The sequence below is a fragment of the Spinacia oleracea genome, chromosome 6 (assembly GCF_020520425.1).
Source record: "Spinacia oleracea cultivar Varoflay chromosome 6, BTI_SOV_V1, whole genome shotgun sequence".
NCBI classification, from domain to species: Eukaryota; Viridiplantae; Streptophyta; class Magnoliopsida; order Caryophyllales; family Amaranthaceae; genus Spinacia; species Spinacia oleracea.
Genome location: NC_079492.1, coordinates 150900424 through 150921827, shown reverse-complemented (window position 1 = coordinate 150921827; position 21404 = coordinate 150900424). Strand labels below are relative to the sequence as shown.

At 37.7% G+C, this 21404-nt stretch overlaps 4 protein-coding genes across 4 annotated transcripts; 1 reads left to right on the top strand and 3 right to left on the bottom strand.

Annotated features, from left to right (window-relative positions):
• The first annotated feature begins 165 nt into the window (after positions 1-165).
• Positions 166-4554, top strand: LOC110795231 (hsp70-Hsp90 organizing protein 2). Its single transcript, XM_022000233.2, has 7 exons — positions 166-1230; positions 1966-2254; positions 2931-3016; positions 3117-3340; positions 3439-3505; positions 3596-3655; positions 4278-4554. The coding sequence occupies exons 1-7, from the start codon at positions 328-330 to the stop codon at positions 4389-4391; spliced, it is 1743 nt and encodes a 580-aa protein (XP_021855925.1). The 5' UTR covers positions 166-327; the 3' UTR covers positions 4392-4554.
• An 859-nt stretch (positions 4555-5413) lies between these two features.
• Positions 5414-10558, bottom strand: LOC110795230 (elongation factor G-2, chloroplastic). Its single transcript, XM_022000232.2, has 4 exons — positions 10120-10558; positions 7386-8800; positions 6361-6873; positions 5414-5800 (listed from the first exon to the last, which is right to left on the bottom strand). Exons 1-4 carry the CDS (start codon positions 10364-10366, stop codon positions 5633-5635), a joined length of 2343 nt encoding a protein of 780 aa, XP_021855924.1. The 5' UTR covers positions 10367-10558; the 3' UTR covers positions 5414-5632.
• A 469-nt stretch (positions 10559-11027) lies between these two features.
• LOC130462663 (cysteine-rich receptor-like protein kinase 44) lies at positions 11028-14657 on the bottom strand. Its single transcript, XM_056831404.1, has 8 exons — positions 14034-14657; positions 13784-13840; positions 13568-13705; positions 13305-13465; positions 12860-13073; positions 12533-12767; positions 11949-12102; positions 11028-11630 (listed from the first exon to the last, which is right to left on the bottom strand). Exons 1-8 carry the CDS (start codon positions 14467-14469, stop codon positions 11316-11318), a joined length of 1710 nt encoding a protein of 569 aa, XP_056687382.1. The 5' UTR covers positions 14470-14657; the 3' UTR covers positions 11028-11315.
• A 136-nt stretch (positions 14658-14793) lies between these two features.
• Positions 14794-19448, bottom strand: LOC110795196 (cysteine-rich receptor-like protein kinase 17). The gene is made up of 9 exons (XM_056831403.1): positions 18927-19448; positions 18635-18823; positions 18393-18515; positions 18195-18293; positions 17491-17654; positions 17181-17391; positions 16378-16615; positions 16126-16279; positions 14794-15562 (listed from the first exon to the last, which is right to left on the bottom strand). The coding sequence occupies exons 1-9, from the start codon at positions 19219-19221 to the stop codon at positions 15212-15214; spliced, it is 1824 nt and encodes a 607-aa protein (XP_056687381.1). The 5' UTR covers positions 19222-19448; the 3' UTR covers positions 14794-15211.
• Positions 19449-21404: the final 1956 nt, after the last annotated feature.

Here is a 21404-nt window from a genome sequence, read left to right as displayed (position 1 = left end):
GTATATCAATGTTCTCCTTTGGGAGAATTCGTATTTAACATTGTAACAATCGGATCTAGTCGACCTATTATAAATTATTATTAATTTTCCATAATTAAACCATGTCATTATTCATTAATTAGCTTTTACTTTTATTCCAACCATCCTTCTACCCCAATACCCCAAGAACATTCCAGAACCCCTTCGCCTTCCCCTAGAAGGCCAGAACTCTCTCGTCTCCTCTTCCTCCTCGCCTATTAATCTCCCACTTTTCAGACTTACCTTCACTCTCTCTTCCTCTAAACCCCTCTCTTTCTCTCACATCCAAACTCTCTTCCTCTCTCTTCAATGGCTGACGAAGCTAAAGCTAAAGGTAACGCCGCCTTCTCATCCGGCAACTACGCCGACGCAATTAAACACTTTTCCGACGCAATCTCTCTATCACCAACCAACCATGTTCTTTACTCTAATCGATCCGCCGCACACGCCTCCCTCGGAAACTTCTCCGACGCTTTAACCGACGCCCAGAAAACCGTCGACCTAAAATCTGATTGGCCCAAGGGTTACAGTCGATTGGGCGCCGCTTATTTAGGTCTCCATGATTACTCCGAGGCAATCTCCGCTTACAAGAAGGGTCTTGAATTCGACCCGAATAACGAGGCCCTTAAATCTGGGTTGTCCGACGCTCAATCCGCGGCTTCTCGCGGCGCCCGCTCTAGTTCTTCTCCGTTTGGGGATGCTTTCTCTGGGCCAGAGATGTGGGCCAAGCTCACTGCGGATCCGGCTACCCGGGTGTTTTTGCAGCAGCCTGATTTCGTAAAGATGATGCAGGATATCCAGAAGAATCCGAATAGCTTGAATATGTACTTGAAGGATCAGAGGGTTATGCAGGCTCTTGGGGTTTTGTTGAATATTAAGATGATGAGTGGTAATGGGCCTGAAGATATGGAGGTGCAGCCCGATGAGCCCACCACTACTACGGAGAGAGAATTCAAGAACCCTGAGACCAAACCCGAACCCAAGCCAGAACCCGTACCGGAGCCCGAGCCGATGGTGGAAGAGCATAGTGAGGAGAGAGAGAAGAAGGAGAAGAAAGTAATGGCTCAAAAGGAGAGGGAGGCTGGTACTGCAGCTTATAAAAAGAAGGAATTTGAGAAAGCCATTGAGCATTACAATAAAGGTATTGAATTGGATGATGAAGATATTTCTTTCTTGACTAACAGGGCTGCTGTATACCTTGAGACGGGCAAGGTAAATTCCACTACTACTTTGTTTATTCTTTGATGTCTAATTGTTAATTGGTTTGTTCTAGACTGTTTATTTTATTGCAATGTATTAGAATGATTGCTGATGATGATTGATTGAAATTTGGTATGTGAATTAGATTGATTACTGATGATGAGTGAGTTGATAGTATCATTGGTTAATGGAGCTAAATTGAGCCTGGTTTGTATGTTATATGTGGTTATGTGGTTTCTGTATCAGTGAGATAGGTGTCGTGGGAGCTATATGCTTCTTTGATTGTGTATTTAACTTGATTGTTAATATGGAGTACCTTCTTTCTAATTTCAGAAAATGTACTATGGCTGTTACTGTCTCAAAGGTTTATTTAGACTAACATGTTTTGTTTTCGAATCAATACGAATTATAACATAAGGACGATTACCTAGTCAGTTGAATTAAAGAAATTATGGAGTTCTGATAATTGTTGCTATTAGGTATATGTATACTCAATGTGTTCCTCTGAATTGTGGGAGGGATTGATCCCAATTGAAGAACTTAGGCTGCTTTGCTAAAGTGGTTTGATTTGGTCACTGACCAAATTGATAATTCTAAAGGATGATACATACTATGTGATTGTTCTTGTTGATATACTCTGTACTTTGTGCTGGTTATAGTGGTTATCAGATGTGTTTTGTCCCCTTCTTTTTTCTGGTGTGGCAATGGTTTCTGATTGATATTTACTCATATTGAACACCATTGTAGTATGACGAGTGTATCAAGGACTGTGACAAAGCTGTCGAAAGAGGTAGGGAGCTTCGGTCAGACTACAAAATGGTTGCCAGGGCCTTGACCAGGAAAGGAACTGCTTTGGCAAAAATTGCAAAGACTTCACAGGATTATGACCTTGCTATTGAAGCGTTTCACAAAGCTCTGACAGAACACAGGAATCCCGACACATTAAAGAAGCTGAATGAAGCCGAAAAGGCAAAGAAAGCTCTGGAACAGCAAGAGTATTTTGATCCAAATGTAGCTGATGAAGAACGTGAAAAAGGTACTACTACTACCTTCTTTTTGTATGGAGGGAATTCTATTTCATTAGATTGGCGTACATTTGCTGATTTGACCACTTGGAGAGTTAGGTAATGTTTGGTTGACCGTAGGAAGTAAAAGTTCATAGGAATAAGATTTTTTCTTGTATTCATATTTCCTTGGAAGTAAGAAATATTGTTTGGTTGACTAGGGGAAGTAATTGAGTAGGGTAAGTAACTTCCAATGGAAAGTTTCAACTTACTTTGGGGAGTGGAAATTCCTAGAAAGTGTGACTTCCCACATTTTTGCAAACCAAACAACACAACGTTCAACTTCCTAAGAATTTATACTTCTCATGGACTTTCATGTCAACCAAACAACACCTTAGGCTATTGAGACCTAAGTTACTCAGACTCGGGTACTAGTGTCGGAGGATACGGATACGTGTCCAAGTGTCCAACACGGCTAAATTGTGAAATATTTCCTTGATTTTGGACCAAAATGACGTGTTGGAGTGTTCATAACTTCATACACATGTTTAAGTGTTGAGGATCCGATACGGGTACTTGAGGTAAAATAAAGAGTCCAAGTAACATAGATTTGGAGTACTTTTGGGATTCGAGAGCAGTTGTAAGGTTGCAAGTATTTGGATATGTTCCGGCACAATAGTTTTTGATTCGTGCTTGTCTAATTTGTAGGTAACGAGTACTTCAAGGAGCAGAAATATCCCGAAGCAATAAAGCATTACACAGAGGCTATCAAGAGGAACCCTAAAGATGCAAAAGTTTGTTTACATTTTCCCAATTATTCTCTGCTTTAGTCATAAGTTATAACTTCACTTAATCAATTGTGAACTCACATTGCTTTATATTGTTGCAATTCAGGCTTACAGCAACAGAGCTGCAAGTTACACCAAACTGGGGGCAATGCCAGAAGCATTGAAAGATGCTGAGAAGTGCATTGAGCTTGATCCTACCTTTGTTAAGGGGTACACTAGAAAGGGTGCTGTCCAATTCTTCATGAAGGATCATGAGAAGGCATTAGAAACTTATCAGGAAGGACTAAAACTTGAGCCTAACAACCAGGAATTGTTGGACGGTGTGAAAAGGTCTGTAAAAGAACATGAACATCAAACTTGTGGTTGCCATTGTCAGGATTTTTTAAATTCTTGCAGTACTTAATTTTTATGCTATGATTTTGTTGCAGATGTGTACAACAAATCAATAAAGCGAGCCGTGGGGATTTGACTCCTGAAGAACTCAAAGAGAGACAGGTCTTTTGCTTTATTCTTGCTGTTGAACTATGCTTTCAGAATTACATGTGAGGAAAATATTCTGACAGTTTACACTTTCTATTTCTGCAGGCAAAGGGAATGCAGGACCCAGAAATCCAGAACATTCTCACTGATCCTGTAATGAGACAGGTATATGTCTTTGTGACACTGTCTTGTTTATTCAAAGCAACTGTTGTAGCTTAAACTATATGGAGTAACCATATCAGGAAACATGATGTATCTACATAGGCCTCAAGTAGAGATGGCCAGTGGGCCGGGTCTGACCCAGCCCAACCTGACACAGTCCATAGTGGGTCATGTGGGTTGGACCATGTATGACCCATAACACAACCCTCTCAATCCACCACGACCCACATAATCCACGACCCATAATGTAATGTGTATGTGTCCATTTTTTCGACACAACCCACGACTTAACCCACCCTTAGTTTAACTAAGGCGGGTTGTGTCAATTATCCCCGACTCATGACTCACCCATGACCCACGTTGGCCATCTCTAGCCCCAAGGAGCAAAATCCATATATAATCCACTTTTTTGTTGCCTATAATAGGGTCGGTTGTAAAATAAGTCAAATTCTCTAAAAGGTGATGGTTTATTATAGTTTTCCCGGGTAGGGATAGAAGTATTAGAAGGACTAATTTAGAAGGGCGTTTCAACTCTTGTGAAATCACTATACTTGAGTGGCTGAGGCATATCTTCATTGTTTGAACTGCATAGCAATATTAACATATTGTGTTTCTGGGTTGTCAGGTTTTGATAGACTTCCAGGAGAACCCAAAGTCTGCACAAGATCATATGAAGAATCCAATGGTGATGAATAAGATCCAGAAGCTGGTCAGTGCTGGAATTGTACAAGTTAAATGATTTGGAACCAGTTGATCTATTTTTAGGAACAGTGACACAACTTTGGCAATTTTATGTTTTTTCACTGCCCAACTATGTAATTGCACTGATTGGTGGATCAATTTAGTATAATTCTTGTTAAAATTTTGAACTTTATTTTTAATTGAGGTTTTTTGGTCTGTTATCCCTGTTGCTGTCTTCTGCTTTGTTTCACTGTTCCTGAAGTTTTTGGGTCTGTTATCCTGATCCTCCTAATTTGAAGAGGGAACAAAATAGAGTTCTTTCAAGAAATTTTGCGTCTGTTTTTACTGATCCACAACCCCTTGTTTTCCACATCTCCCCGAAGTAACTCTGAAACCCGATGGACCCGGAGTAAAGAGACACAAGTTACCCGATCCAAACGGACCTGATTTGTATTCGGTCACAAATTATGGTCCAAATGAACCTGATTTGAATGCGATCTAAACCACCCATTTTCCATACGGCTTAATTGCAGCTTAGAAAAACAAGATAATGTGGCAAGATTCAATATTTTTGACACGAAAATGGTGTCAACTATTGATTGAAAGCTTAGCTAAAAGAGGAAATTTCCATTTCAACTCAAATGGGAGATCCACTAATTAAATGTCAACAAGTGATTAAACACCAAACAAAACCATTACTGAAAAATACGTCCAGGTTTACTGCATACCAAATTAAATCACCAACTCTTTAAACAATAAAATGTTTCAATGGATCAAATTCAAACTTTAACTGATGATAAAACTTAGTGGAAATACATCACTGCTATACTTTTGAATTTTGATTGCTTCGAAGTGTGCTAATGGTGTTTTTCCTGTCAACCTAAACAAATGACTAATTTTTCGCGCTCTTTATTTTCTTATGGTAAATGTTTACGACAATGTTTGTCTAGGTCAAATTTTATCAGGAATTCTTCATATAGTAAACTTGTACTGCACATTAATTATCATCCCGGAAAGCTGAAATTAAATTTCTATGAAAGAATAAAAAGGATAAATGAAAGAATAAAAGGGATAAAATAATTCTTGCAACAAATTCATCAACTTCCACAGATTATATTACTGAGTTTTGTGCTACATTTGGGATCTTTCTGTCAAATAATTTACTACCTATACAAAAGCTGACGCCAAACACAAAGAACACTAAATATATCAAATGAATGATGAACATACGAACATACAAAGTATCAGCAAAATCTCGTGGTCAGGTCACTAGGACCTAACAGATGGGACATCAGTGAGTTAAGCAGAAACCGGTTCCTCCTTGGAAGCGAGCTGGTTCTGGATGTGCTGAGGAACAACATCAAATTTGGCTAACTGCATTGTGTAGGACGCACGGCCTTTTGTCATGCCTCTCAATGTACTCACATATTGGAACATCTCAGCCAACGGAACAAGGGAATCTACTACCTGTAAATATTCGAAAAAATTAAACTCATTTCCCCCCTTGAAAGTTTAACAATGCATTTTAAATCAACTTTTCGCGAGCTTTGGATTCTAGGCTCTATTTAGTTTGGTGTAAAACATTTTGAGTGCAAAACAACAACCATGGAAAACACAATTCCAAACTATATTTCCTTTGTTTGGTTCCCTAAAAGAAAATGGGAGAAGATGGTGAAATTTTGAGAGGAAGAAGGGAGAGGGAGGTAAGAAGGAAAGGTAGAAAACTGGTTTTCCTCCTTTCAAATGAAAAAAAGGCTTTTCCACCTTTGAGGGAGTTATGGTTTCCCATCCATTGCCAAACCAAACAACGTAAAATGATTGAAAAGAGAAAAATCTTTTTGGATGAAAACGTTTTACACCCTACCAAACGGAACCTTGAAGTCTATTAGTTGGTTTAATCTCAAAATGAGTTGCTACTTCATTCATGTGAGCTCCACAATACCGCTAAATAACCATTTTCTTAATAACAAGGACAACAGGATATGTATAGTGTGATATAACATATAGCAACAACAAGGGAAACATACCTTGAGACCACCTGGCTTATCACCAAAGTTGTTGATCTGCCCTCTCCTGGAGTTAAGGTCACCAATAACATCCCCCAAATGTTCTTCAGGTGTAACTACTTCGACCCTCATGATTGGTTCCAACATCTTTGGACCGGCCTTCCTCATCCCCTCCCGGAAAGCTCCTCTAGCTGCCAGCTGGAATGCTAAGACACTCGAGTCAACATCATGGTACGAACCATCCACTAATGCGGCACGCACATCAACCACAGGAAATCCTGCAAGAACACCATTACTCATACACTCTTCCAATCCCTTCATAACTCCAGGGACATATTCCCTTGGCACCGCACCTCCCTTTATTTCACTGACAAACTCGTATCCACTTCCAGCCTCCATAGGTTCAAACCGCACAGTGATGTCAGCAAACTGTCCTTGTCCACCTGACTGTTTCTTGTGGACATACTTGACTTCACAAACTTTGGAAATACTTTCACGGTAGTTAACTTGTGGTGCACCAACATTGGCCTCAACCTGTATAGAGAGACAGATAAGACAATCCGGTCATTAATGCTCTGTTCTGTTCACCTTATTTCTAGTTATTTCAAGAAAAATAAGTTCAGTTAAGTTCAGATAAGATAAGTTCAGGAAATTAAGGGTAGACCAAGTACAATTTATAACTAAAATAAGTTTTGATAAGTTTTAATAAGTTCAGTTAAGAAAAAAATAAGTAATGATTAGGTGAATAGAACTTCACACAAAAGCAACAAACAACAATTAGCAGACATTGGAAAAGCTGAAAAAACAATAGATTTGAAAATCAGTAAACATGTTACTCCAAAAAAGGTCGGCAAAAACATCAAATATTTGCATTTTGTGCTACAATCAATAAGACGAGGGTGAGACTGATCCAGCTTCCAAATTCATGAAAATATAAATGACATCAACATAATAATGCAGAGACCAATAGCTTGAGCAGCAAACGAGTCAAACATCATAAAAAAAATTAATGCAGTTAATAAAGGGAGGGATACAGAGATGCAGACCTTAAATTCCCTTTTGAGCCGATCAACAATAATCTCAAGATGAAGCTCTCCCATTCCTTCGATGACTGTTTGGTTAATTTCTTCATCACGTGAAAAGTGGAAAGAAGGATCTTCTTGAGCAAGCTTTATCAGACCATTTGCCATTTTGTCAATATCAGCTTTAGTCTTGGGTTCAATAGCCACCTTAATGACAGGGTCAGGGAAATCCATACGTTCAAGAATAACAGGATTTTCCGTGTCACAGAGTGTTTCACCTGTGATAGTGTCTTTTAATCCAGCAAGTGCAACAATATCACCTGTTAATGCTACCTTAACATCCTCTCTACTGTTGGCGTGCATTTCCAGAAGCCTACCTATTCTTTCCTTTTTCCCCTTGTTTGAGTTTAATACATAAGATCCTGCTGCTAATTTACCTGAATAGACTCTAACAAATGTAAGAGAACCCACAAATGAGTCGCTCATGATCTTAAAAGCCAACCCAGAAAATGGTGCATCATCACTTGGTTCCCTCTCTATTTCAATTTCAGGGTTTTCTGGATCAGTACCCTTCATTGCTGGTAATTCAAGAGGTGAAGGTAGATAATCTACTACCGCATCAAGCAAAGGCTGAACACCCTTATTTTTAAACGCTGAACCACACATAACTGGAACAAAGCTAGCTGAAATGGTTCCTTTCCTAATAAGTTTCTTGATTGTTTCCTCATCGGGCTCAATCCCTTCCAAGTAGTTCTCCATAGCCGCATCATCAATTTCTACTATGGTTTCTATCAGTTGCGCCCGATAATCAGCAGCCAATTCTTGAAGATCTGCAGGAATGTCCTCATAATTGAATTTCGCACCTAATTCCTCCCCTGACCAAACCACAGCTCTCATCTTCACAAGATCAATGATTCCCTTAAAGTTTTCTTCAGAACCAATAGGTAACTGAATCACACAGGGCTTTGCGCCCAAATTAGTGATAATCATATCTCTTGTTCTGAAGAAATTTGCACCTAAACGATCCATCTTATTAACAAAACATATCCGCGGCACACCATATTTATCTGCTTGTCTCCACACAGTTTCAGACTGTGGCTCCACTCCAGCTACACTGTCAAACAAGCATATAGCAGCATCCAACACTCTAAGAGCCCGTTCAACCTCTAATGTGAAGTCAACATGACCAGGAGTATCAATAATGTTGATGCGATGTTTGTTCCAGTAGGTTGTAGTGGCTGCAGAAGTGATAGTGATCCCTCTTTCTTGTTCTTGCTCCATCCAATCCATAGTTGCTGTTCCCTCATGCACTTCACCAATCTTATAGTTTCGGCCTGTGTAGTACAAGATCCTCTCTGTTGTAGTAGTCTTCCCAGCATCAATATGAGCCATAATTCCAATATTACGATAATCTTTCAGTGGGATTTCTCGCTTACCCTCTGACATGAAACAAGGAATAAATTCTTAGGGTCAGCAAACAAGAAAAGATGTCTATTAACACATATGAGTTTGCTATGGATATTAACCACACATTAAGGTAATAATTGGCACTCATTAGGTAGATACTTCAACTCTACTTTCCCCATTGCAATACCATGAAGAACTGGAAAAAAAAACATAGGGACAAAGTGGTTGCATTTTAACATTGGAAAGTAGTTATCTTTTCTTATATAAGCTAGCATTGCAAGGCAATAACTGAAATACTAACAAATTTAGCAAAACCTTGACATGTGTCAAATAAGGAGTAAAATAACGAGATTAGTTTTCCCTGCATATTTTCACAGTAGTCTATGCAGAAGACCATGAATAAAGATGATATCACAGCAACATACCCAATGCATAATTTTTTCTAAGGCAGCAAAATATACTTCTACTATTCTACATATTAATAAAGCCAAGATGACAACTCAAATCAGCTTTGAGTAAAAATAGTAGTTTAATTATGATCATTGCCAAAGAAAAAAGTTCAATTATGATAATTCCTTTTTCTTTTTTCTTGTTGTTTTTGAGAGAAACACCCAAAGCCGATTTTCCATTTTCCTTTGTTATATTAAGGCTGGAAAACAACTTTCCTTATTTTGTAGGAATGCCGAATTTTCCTCTCTCATCTCTCATTAGTCATTTCCACTTCTATGTTATTTTTCTGTATAAGTATTATAACTTTTCTTGTATGAAAACAAACAAAAGAAAACAATTTTCCTTTTTGTGATGTGCAAGGAGAAAGATGACAAGACCAGACTCTTCAGCTAGTTTCACAAGGAAGAGAATGAGCCAACTCATAGGTTGTAGTCCAAACATTACTCATGAAAATACAACTAGCAACACAAAGTGTTCATAAAATCAACAGAGATAAGACGAGTTTATTAACATTTTCCCATACTAATACATTACAATTCATAACAAACTTCACCCCATATTTCTTTTCTTCTTCTCGGAGAACTCAATTTCTTCTTAGTAACACTGTCAACACAATTTCTCCCATCAAGTTAACATATTTTTTCTCATTAAATTCTTAAATAAGTTGAATCAACAACTTCATTAGCACCAAATCCACTATTTATCATCAACTATCAGCTGAATTAAACACAAAATCACAATTGAATTGGAATTTAATTGAACAAATAGGATCAAAACCAACCAACAATTGGCAATAAAATCTCACTAATTATGCAGTTAACCCAACTAGGCATTCATAAAAATCCCTGAAAATAAAACCCACATCACAAAAAACCAATCCAGAGAAAATGAGTATTCTTACCCTCAGCAGCCGCGGCAAAAACAGAGAACTTCCTCCTCTGTTGCTGTAAAGCAGGGACATTTCTGGAATTACACCTGCTAATTCGAACACCCCCGAAGAAGCCGGAGAGAGAAGAAGAGACGTTGAGACGGCGGCGAGAGTGGTGGTGGTGGGAGGAGGAGGAGAGAGAACGCAGGTTGTTTTGAGACCCATTGATATTACAAATGGGTTCAAGAGTTCCTGTAATTCTCAGTGATTCTGCCGCCATTTTTACTCGCTTATCTTTTTTCTCTCTCACCTCACTTTGTGAGGTCTGCCTGGATTTTCAATTTTGACGAGGAAAGTTGATGATAAACAAGGAAGGAATTGTGAGGTTGAGTTTTTAGTTATGGGTAATTCACTAATTTGCTAAATGGATAAAACGTTTGCAACTTGCCACTTCTATGTGGCCCAATATTTTCTCAAATGTATTTTATAAGTTAGAATCGTGGCTTTTTATTGGCCTTTGCAATATGAGGCCCATAATTCTCTTGAAATAATACGTTACTGGTCGGGTTGAATTAGCTCGGGTTAAATTGGATAATGGTTTTTTTTTTTGTTTATTGTGCCAATATGAATGAATGTGATATATACTTAACTTTCTTCGAGCCACTTCGTTTACTGTCGGATTACATTCGAATTTGACCAGTTTTTGACAGCTCTAATTCTAATGAATTGAATTCTTTTCAAGAGATTATTTTCATGATAGTTATCCTCCTAATCATGCTTGTCTTGTTTTGTGTTGGGTACTTGTCAATGTACTTATAGACCTACCAAATTTCAGGTTGATCATTAGAATCAAGATGGTTTTCATTTATACGGAGTATGTGGTATGTGGTGCACATGAGTTTTATTTATTTTATTGAATTAGAGATGGTATCCTATTTTCAATTAAGAAATACGAAGTAGGAAAATAGAAAATCTTTACGAATCTACAATGAGAAAGAATTTGTAATTTTATATTGTGCGAGTCATTCATGTGTTGACCTATTATAAAAAACACTCGGTACTATGAAGTCCTAGGGCCCTAGGCCATCAATACCACCTCATGCATAATCACTATTATGTGAGTACATGATTCAATTACACCTCTTTCAACAAATATCAAACATAGGAATCAAAATTTGAGCATTTTCCCAAACCTCTCAATATAAGTTGGCTCCCTATTGATGATCTTGTCATAATAAAGTATTGGACTCATTGGTTGATGTTCCAGTAGACCATGGTACTGAAGTTGTGTTACTCATAGTTGATTGATCTGCATTCCCACAATACATGAAAGCAGGTGGTTGAGGCGTTGACAATGCACCAACAGCAAAATTAGAGTTGAGCATAAGGGCTATTGTAGACATGCTAGGCCTTCTCCTCATGTCTTCTTGGACACATAATAATCCGAGATGTATGCACTTTGTGATTTCATCTTTCGAGTAAGTGTCACTTAGTGTTGGATCCATAAACTCCCATGATCTTCCATCTTTCCAACATTTCCATCCCTGCATTTTTGTCATCCATTGTAACTGTTAGAATATGCCTTGAATCGGTTAAGCCCCTTACTGCAAGGCCCCAACACGGGGATACTTTACGTATCTGTTATTTTACACAAAAGGGTTATCTGTTTTGGGTCTATCCGTATCTGTTTAGAGATGACTACATAAACTCTCTAGAGTATAATCTAGTCGTATTCTGTAATTTGTACTCCTCAAGATCAATAAGAACTTTTCTCTCCTCTGTCTATGAACATATCTAATACGTTGTTAATGAACCATGTTAAATATGTGTTATAATAGCTAGTACAAAGTATATATACTTACACAGCTTAGAAGGTTTTCAGCAACGCCGGATTGATAGGTCATGGCACTTATCCTTTTTCCACTTACAATCTCCAAAACTAGCACGCCAAAGCTGTATATGTCTGATTTTACATTGAATTGTCCGTGGATTAAATACTCCGGAGCCATATAACCACTGCAATTCATGGAACAAAAAAAGATATGTTAATTCATTACTACATTACTGTCAAATGACCAATTCAACCAAAAACTTACGCTGATGGTTGAAATCCTAATATTAGTTTAATACTTTATCACGTCCGATCCTCTCACATGAAAGCCCTTTCGGCTTGAAGTGTGGATGCAACATAGAACTCCCCATACCAAGCGTTAAATATTCCACTTTAAAAGGAGTAAATGAGATTTGAAAACGTGAACTTTGTGTCACGCTAGCTCTGATACTAGGTCAAATGATCAATTCAACCATCAACTTAAACGTTTGGTTGAAGCTCCAATGTTATTTTTATACTCTATCAATTACTACATAATATTCCCTTGTTTAAGTTAATTCATTTTGATCAAGCAATAAACAACTAATTAAATAAGGATTGTGTTTAATGGCTTACTAAGTCCCAATAACTCTGCTTGTATGGCAATAGGTTTTTTCATCAAAGATCCTAGCCATGCCAAAGTCTGCAATTTTAGGATGCATCTCTTCATCTAACAAAACATTGGCTGCTTTGAGATCACGGTGGATGATTCGGATGGGAGAGTCTTCATGGAGGTAGAGCATTCCTCGAGCCACTCCTTTTATAATGTCATATCTCTTTGGCCAATCCAATAGTATTTGTTTTTCAGAATCTGTCACATATTTGAACGTTTTATTCATGAAATTAGGACATATATAATGAGTAGGTTAATGTTAATTACTTCTGAATTAATAGCCATATTACCAAATAGGAAGAAGTCAAGACTTTTGTTGACCACAAACTCATAAACGAGTAACTTTTCCTCGTCTTTTGTCAAGCAAAATCCTTCTAGCTTCACTAAATTTCTGTGTTGAAGCTTGGCTACCAATGCAACCTCGTTTTTAAATTCTTTGTCACCTTGGCAAGAGCCGCTTGATAGCCTTTTCACGGCGACTTCTTGTCCATTTTTTAAGGTGCCCTAAGAAAAAACATGAGAGCCAATAATCCAAATTAGTTTAATTTGTCAAAGTTGTACAAATGTTGGTTAAGTGATGGTGTTTGTGTGGATAGATAAATCCATGCATATGGTTAAAATGAACAAATTAGAAGGTGCACCCAGCACCCGGTTGTATGTAGTTCTACCCGCAAACAGGTTTAAATCATAATTGATAAAAATGCGATTAGACTAATGTTTGGCCTAGGCGCGCACCTTGTAGACACTGCCGAACCCCCCTTGACCAATCTTGTTATCATTGGAGAAGCTTTTAGTGGCATCCTTAAGTGCTTCCCACTCGTACAACAAGGAATCAGCTGTAACAATATTATCGTCTGCAGGTACAGGTGCAGGCGCAGGTGGCACATCCTCTGTAGCTGCAACAGAAAGAATTAAGCAAATTAAGTGACCTTTTCCAACAATTTTACTAAAACTTAATCAAATGCAGTCTTTCATCTGAAAATTTATATTAATGTTACCACTTTGAGAATGGGCTTCATCTTTAGGTTTCTTCTTGGCTTTCTTACACTTAAGGGCTATGCCTATACCAATAGCAATAGCAATAACTAGGATGGTTGCTGATGTTACAGTGACAGCAATAATCAGTTTGAGTTTTCCTGCAGGACAACAACCATTAAGTCATTAACCATAATGTTTATTTTAAGGGTCAGATCACATCGGAAATATTTTCCTACCTGTAGTACTAGGAGTTGCAGAAACAGGAACATCTGTTGGAGTTGAGTCTTCTAGATCTGTAGGACAAACAAAATTATCTTAATGGGTGATTTGGTATTAGGTTTTGCCATGATTATTGATTCATTGACCTTAAGAGAAATATATTCTACATAGTTTGATAATGACAAGTATACAACGAATTTAATGACGAATGTAGTGGATATTCCTTTTTGTGAAGAAATTAAATGAATTAACAGATGGGAAACATACCTTGGCAGAAGGTGTAAAGAGAAGTAAGAGAATCAGCGACCTTGCAATACTTGAAGACACTTGTAATGTTGGTTTGGTAAGAGGGGTTTTGATGAAGAAAGGTGTCGACATAACAGAAACATTGCTTTTGAGTTTGAGCAGTCTGTTGGATGAGTGTACAACATGCATATTCGCTAAAATTAAACTTGGGACTGGATGGGTTGAGCTTTGGCTCTGATTCACTCCGGTTAACATTATCTCCTATGCAACTTCCTATGGTATCCCAGCATGGTGGTGCTTTGTCCCCTATAATGAACTGTGCTGATGACGGCATTATAATCATTCCCAACACCATAATCAACACCACTTCTATGTAACATTTCTTCTTGTTCACTTTCATCTCCCCTTTCTTCTCACTTTTAATTTCTTGTCTCACTATTTTTCTGTAATCAATCATCTATTGTTTCAAGTTTTCATAAGGTCAACATGAATAATTCATCACAAGCTAGTCATAGTTCTAGTAGAAGCATAAACGGGGTCACGTTTTAATAAATCTATAACAACTTGCTAATTCAAGGAATCCGTAATCTCGATCGGTTTAACAAGTCAATAGCTCCCATTATATATATCATGGATGTCCATGATATAAACCCAAAATTATATACTTGCAACTAGTACTAAATTAGATATTTAGCTCCATCACGACACATTTGTTCCTTTATATTATTCCTTACCAATAGAGAGAGAGAGTACGTACACTAGTACATAGATTACTACGTACGGTCATTAATTTAGCGTGCCTTGCATTTCCTCACCTGAACAACAATTTAAGATATCATAGTGGTCTAATAGAAAAATAAAATAATGATAATTTTTTTATAGTAATTCTTAAACCCGACATGTATAAACGCTTTAATCTGTATTAGAAATTAAAATTGTGGCATTGTCTGAGTTACACACTAATTTTTAAACAAGGTGATGAATTGTTGCAGTAGATACTTAGTTAATAGTACTTGCAAGATTTTAACACATCATACTTTATGAGAGGATACCTTTGTATATACTCAACGAAGAGGCAAAATTGTACATTGACTAAATGCAAGGAAATATAAATTGTTTCATTATTATTATATTACTGAAGTCAAATATGCAATATAATTATTAATTATGCTACAACAACCCATGATCCACCTCATTAGCTAGGTTCGAGACCATGGAATTGAATGTGAGTCGTCACTTTTCCATGTTGTTGATGATGGCAATGAAATATTGGTGCTTCTTGTTGTTGTCGAACTGCTGCTATACAAGAATGCAGGGGGTTGAGGCATTGAAGGAGCCTTTGAAGAAGAAGAAGAAGAAGAAGAAGAAGAAGAAAAGCTAGAGTTGAGTATGTGAGCTATTGTCTCCATGGCAGGCCTCCTTGTAACGTCCTCTTGTACACACATTAGACCCAAATTTACACATTTCATGACTTCCTCATTTGAGCATGAATCTCTCAATGTTGGATCTATGAGTTCCGATGTTTTTCCTTCTAACCAGCATTTCCAGGCCTAATACATGCATAGTATCACCTTCATTAAGATTTATTTATACAAGGTAACACTACAAAATAATCATTTGAAAGAGACGAGGAGTTTCGTCTCTAAATAGTCCAAATTCGTCTATAATCATCGTTTTGAGACAAAAATATTGGCAGATCCGTCACAAATTTTAGACGGCCGGAATATATATTTGAAACCCCATATACGATTCTATCTCAACTTTAATTTAGAGACGGAAAATTTTCGTAGTAACCGTCTCAAAATTCGTCTCTAATAATGCATAATTTTGTAGTGCAGGATGAAGGACCCTACTGAACTATTATCTCGCACAGCTATTTTCAGCCAACTTTATAGGTCAGACTCATTGAAAGTTAAGAGGATTATAAGAATTAAAATCATCACCTCCAAAGAGCCACTAATGGAGTTTGATCCCATAACCTTGAGGTTATGAGGCCAAACCTTCACCACTAGGCCAAGAGTAATACAAAATATGACCTTCATTAAGATGCCAAGAACCAAAAAAAAAAGTAACAACATTTATACAACTTTAGACTTGTGTTATATATACTCACATAGCACAAAAGGTTTTCTCCTCCTTCCGTTTGATAGATGAAACCGCAAACCTTTCGCCCACTAACAATCTCTAATACTAGCACACCAAAGCTGTATACATCTGATTTTGTGGAGAATTGTCCGTGAAGTAAATACTCAGGTGACATATAACCACTGCAATATATACATTAGAACCGAAACAGATAAGAAACTAAACTCGTTATAGATATAATCATAGACCATTAAATCATAGTTGTAGTAATCGGACTTACTAAGTACCAACAACTCGACTTGTATCAATATGTGTCTGTTCAAAAGCACAAATCCTAGCCATCCCAAAATCTGCAATTTTAGGGTTCATCTCCGCATCTAACAACACATTACCAGCTTTAAGATCACGGTGTATGATTCTTACAGGGGAGTCTTCATGAAGGTAAAGCATTCCTCGAGCAATCCCTTTTATAATATTGTAACGTATTGACCAATTCATTTCCGCTTGTTTTTGAGCATCTATACATCATAATAATAATCCTAGTTAGAAAAAAAAATAAAACAGAAATTATCCAAATCTCCACCACACAGAAATGATCTAAATACTATGGTAACTAATTAAGGTTTTGTTATGTTCGACTTATCTTGACTGATAATTTACCGACATTACATAGAAAATTGTTCCATTAATGACGAGAAGTTTTGTCGCTAAAAGAGCAACAGTGACGGGATTTCCGATCTTGTTGCGAACCGTTCATAAAAGGGGTCGTCGTCATTGATGGAAAATCTCGTCATTAATTACCTTGTCGTAAGAGGCATTTGCGTCGTTTGTTCCCGTCTTTATTTAGTTGTTAGTCCCGCCGCAAAAGTCATTGCAACGGGATTTTTGGCCCATTATTATTGGGTTGTCATTAGTGACTCAAAATTTTTTTAGTAGTGAGACAAAATAAGTATAAATAAGTTCAAAAAATAAATTTTGGTATATTTTCACGTACAAATAAGTTTATTTCAGATAAAATAAGAATTTTGCACTTCAAATAAGTTGAGACAAATTAAGTTCGGAAGAGGTTGTATAATACAATACCAAATAGGAAGTAGTCGAGGCTCTTGTTGGGCACGAATTCGTACACGAGTAGCTTCTCAGAGTCTGCTACACAGAATCCTACAAGCTTTACCAGATTTCTATGTTGAAGTTTTGCTAACAACACCACCTCATTCTTGAATTCTTTATCACCTTGACTAGAGCTGTTCGAAAGCCTTTTAACTGCTATTTCTCTACCATCTGCTAGGATTCCCTGACCATAAACAAACAATAATTCTTGGAATTAATTTAGTTTCTAACATTAATTACAATAGTCCAAATCATGACCAAGAGTAGATAATTAGCTAGCTACCTTGTAAACGATACCAAATCCACCCCGGCCAATTTTCTCATGATCAGAGAAGTTGTTGGTGGCCGTCTGCAGAGTTTTCAGATCATATTGCAGTGATTCAGCAGTCACAACGAGATCATTATTTGATGCCGGAGTTTGAGGCAATTCACCGGAAACCACTTCCTCTTTCAAATTTCAATACACCAGAAGCAATAAGGCGAAAGTCAGCATGGATTTATACATAACATACTCTCTTCTAAAGATGGCTGTGGGCCGGTCCGACCCGAGGCCCGACCACCACAAAAGCCCTGTACGACACGAGCATGAAAAAATACGACCCGACACGAGCATGAAATCGTGGGTAGTGGGCCGGGCCTGTGCTGCATTTTTTTTGAAAAAAGCACGACTCGATTCGACATGACAAAGCACGCCAAATTTGGTAAAATTGGGCTTAGGCACGACGACTCAACCAGGCCTGGCATGATAGCCCATGAACTTGGGCCCTGTTTTGAACTTTTCGGCCCAACTTGATCAGGCACGATGCAAAGTGGGCTTGACATGGGCCGAGCTCGTTCAGGCCCATGGAACATACGCTCGGCCCGGACCACAACCATCTTTACTCTCTTTGTCTACCTAGTGTACAATTAGAACTAGTGACGTGACAACTAAATTCGAGTGAAAATAATAAAAGAAATTTGATAGAGTTTGAGATGTTACCAACTTACCATATGTAGAATCATTTGTGACATTTGATATTGGGACTATGACAGATGGAGTCAGGGTTGGAAGAGCAACCTCATATTGCACCACCACATTTCCTTGTACTAAATCAAGGAATTGCATAACATATATAAATAACTCGATCGAAATGTACACAATCAAATTTCCAATTATATGATCTTGGATTATAAATGTATAATTACCTTGTTGAGGTTTTTCTGGTTTGGGTTTCTTCTTACAAAAGCATAAACATACGACGAGTGTCACGATTATAGCCACGGCCACAAATGCAACAACGACAGCAGGAATTATTATATGGAGTTTTCCTGTATACCAACAAAGCGCAGTACAACTATAGATTAACCGTCAAAGAAATCGATCACCAACTAAAAAAACATTACTCTGAATTTTGCTATACATTATATTCAAATCAAACATTAATTACTCTGAATTGAGGATGTTGTTGAATCCAGTGCAGTGGTCCGATCACTCTCAGGTGTAGCAGGCACATCCGAAGTGGTGGTGCTTTCCGGTGTTAGTAGGTCTGAACTCGGCGAAGGCTCTCCCATGTCTGAAGTGGTGGTGGTGGTTTCCGGTGACAGTAAGTCTGAACTTGGCGAAGGCTCTCCCATATCTGACCAAGATAATGAAGGTTAGATTACTACCATGATAAATTGATGAACTTTTCTTCTAGTAGAAAGAATGAAACAGTAAAAGACACAGTAAGTAAAAATTACCAGGGCAGAGTGTGTTATAAGAAGATGGAACTCCACAAGACAAGAGAAGCCTAGACATCATATCCGCAATACTAGAATTTCCATTAATAGTAGACTTGACGTTGCAGAAACAGTCTCTATCATTCTGAATATCATTCCTTAGAACTTTACAGCACATCATTGGATCAGAGGAAGAAGACGACTCTGTGTTACAATTTGATAGCCTCTGCCAACACATTCCTTGTGATGATGAACCCATAAATTGCATCAACAACAATACTACTACTAACTTCATCTGATTTACTGCAGATTCCATGGATTATGAAGTATGTCGATTTTTCCAATGTTATTTGTGCAGATCAGCTAGTAATTAAGATAATGCAATGTCAATAATAAAGGAATTTGAGTATAATTTGATTGATTGACTTCTTCTTCTTTGCAAAGATGTCCCATGTGCATCCCTACGACTGTAAGCAGTTGACTTCACATTTCTCTATTAGAATGAATTGAAGTTGTTACATTATGCCAGCTAAGTAACAAATTTAGACAATTGATCACAACTTCTCCACATGCACTTCCATGCATCTAGAAGTACGTTCATAATAATTTTGATACGGAGTACTTGAGCCGTTATATACGAAGTATTAACGCAGAACATTGGGCCGTGGATTTGATCCATCAATCCATCATCCATGGGTCACTTATGCAGATGCAGTTATTTCACTTATTTGGGCCAGTTGAGGAAGAATATGGCCCAGATTGATGCAAATAAGTAGGGCTGTCATAAATTGACCCGATCCGAGAAACCGACCGAAACCGACCCGACATCCGAACCGAATATATCCGAGAAGTAGAGGCTCTTGAATCAGATCCGAACCGATCCGACATTGATCCGAAATCCGATTTGACCCGTGAATCAAAGACCCGAACCCGATCCGCTAACAACCCGAGGAGACTCGTAACCCGATTAGCTTTAACCAAACCGAACCCGCATCCGACCCGATAGCAATCCGAAATCCGATTTTACCCGATAACAACTGCAATCGACCCGAACCGATAAAACCCGATATCCGATTTAACCCGCATTGTTCTTGACCCGATCCGAATGAACCCGAAACCGACTTTCAACCGAATTATCACCTATCCGACTTGAATCTACCCGGCATCCAAAAATAACCCGACTCGATTTAACCCGATAGCCAAAAAGTAACTACCCATACTCGATTTTATTCTATCCGATTTGATCCAACTAAAATTTAGTCTACTCATTATTAATATGACTCACCTAAACAAGTGAACTATTAATTACCTAAACTCCAACTCGATATACACATTTTTGTCATATCATAGCTAATTTATTGTCATTATTCCCATATAATTAAAGGTCTTAAACATTATAAAACAGCATGAAATTAATTAAAAATTACAATACTAGTTTTTTATATCTTTGGTCATCCCATTTCAGTATTATTTAATCAACCAAGAACTTAGTTGATGAAGTTTGGTTCTACAAATATTATACTTCAAAACATTTGTTAATCATTATTACGTTAGAGCGAAAATGTAACCTTCAGACAATTACAATATTCATTGTTGGGATATTTAATTGTCTAAATTTAACTTTATAAGTTCACTTTTACTTAATTTATATATCTTCTATCACATTTATTTTACTTAACACTCCACTATCTTCTATCACAGTTATTTTCTTTCTTAAGCAATAAGTAATGTCAATCCTTCGGGTGAGTTTTATGGAAACAAGTATTAACACTCCACTATGACACTATCTTCTACCACATTTATATTTCAATAAATAATACGGAGAATCTCACTATCTCATTTCACGTCTACTTTTACAATAATTTAATATTTATATGAACAATAACTTATCTTCTACTCCGTAAAATTTAGTGTCAACGAATCTTGATAAGTGTAAAGGTTAATTTTGGACGGAGGAAGTAGAATTCTAAAAATTCATTATTTGGCATGAGATATTAGAATAATAAAGCGATACGATTTGATAGTGAACTCAATAGTTACTCGATCCATAAAACATAAGAATACTACCAACCCGATCCTAGCTCAAACCGCAAACTCAATATGTAATTGACCCGGATCCGAGGTATGACCGATCTGAACTTGACCCTAACCCGAGACTCACGATCCAAACTTGACCCGAAACCGAGATTTTATCCGATCCAGACATGACACATTCCAGCAGTAAACCGGTTAAAATATTAAGTGAATCCGACATTCACCCGAACCCGAGACTTATCCGATCCGAACATGACCCGTACCCGCAGTAAACCGGTCAAAATGCAACCGTATCCGATATGCACCCGAACCAAACTAGACCCGAACCAAAATAAACCGACACAAAACCGTTTTTAACCCGAACCGGTTCAAACCGAACCCGAGATTTAGCCGAACCGAAATTACCCGACCCGAAACCGACTCGAACCCGAAACAATTAATTACCCGACTTCACCCGAACCCGAA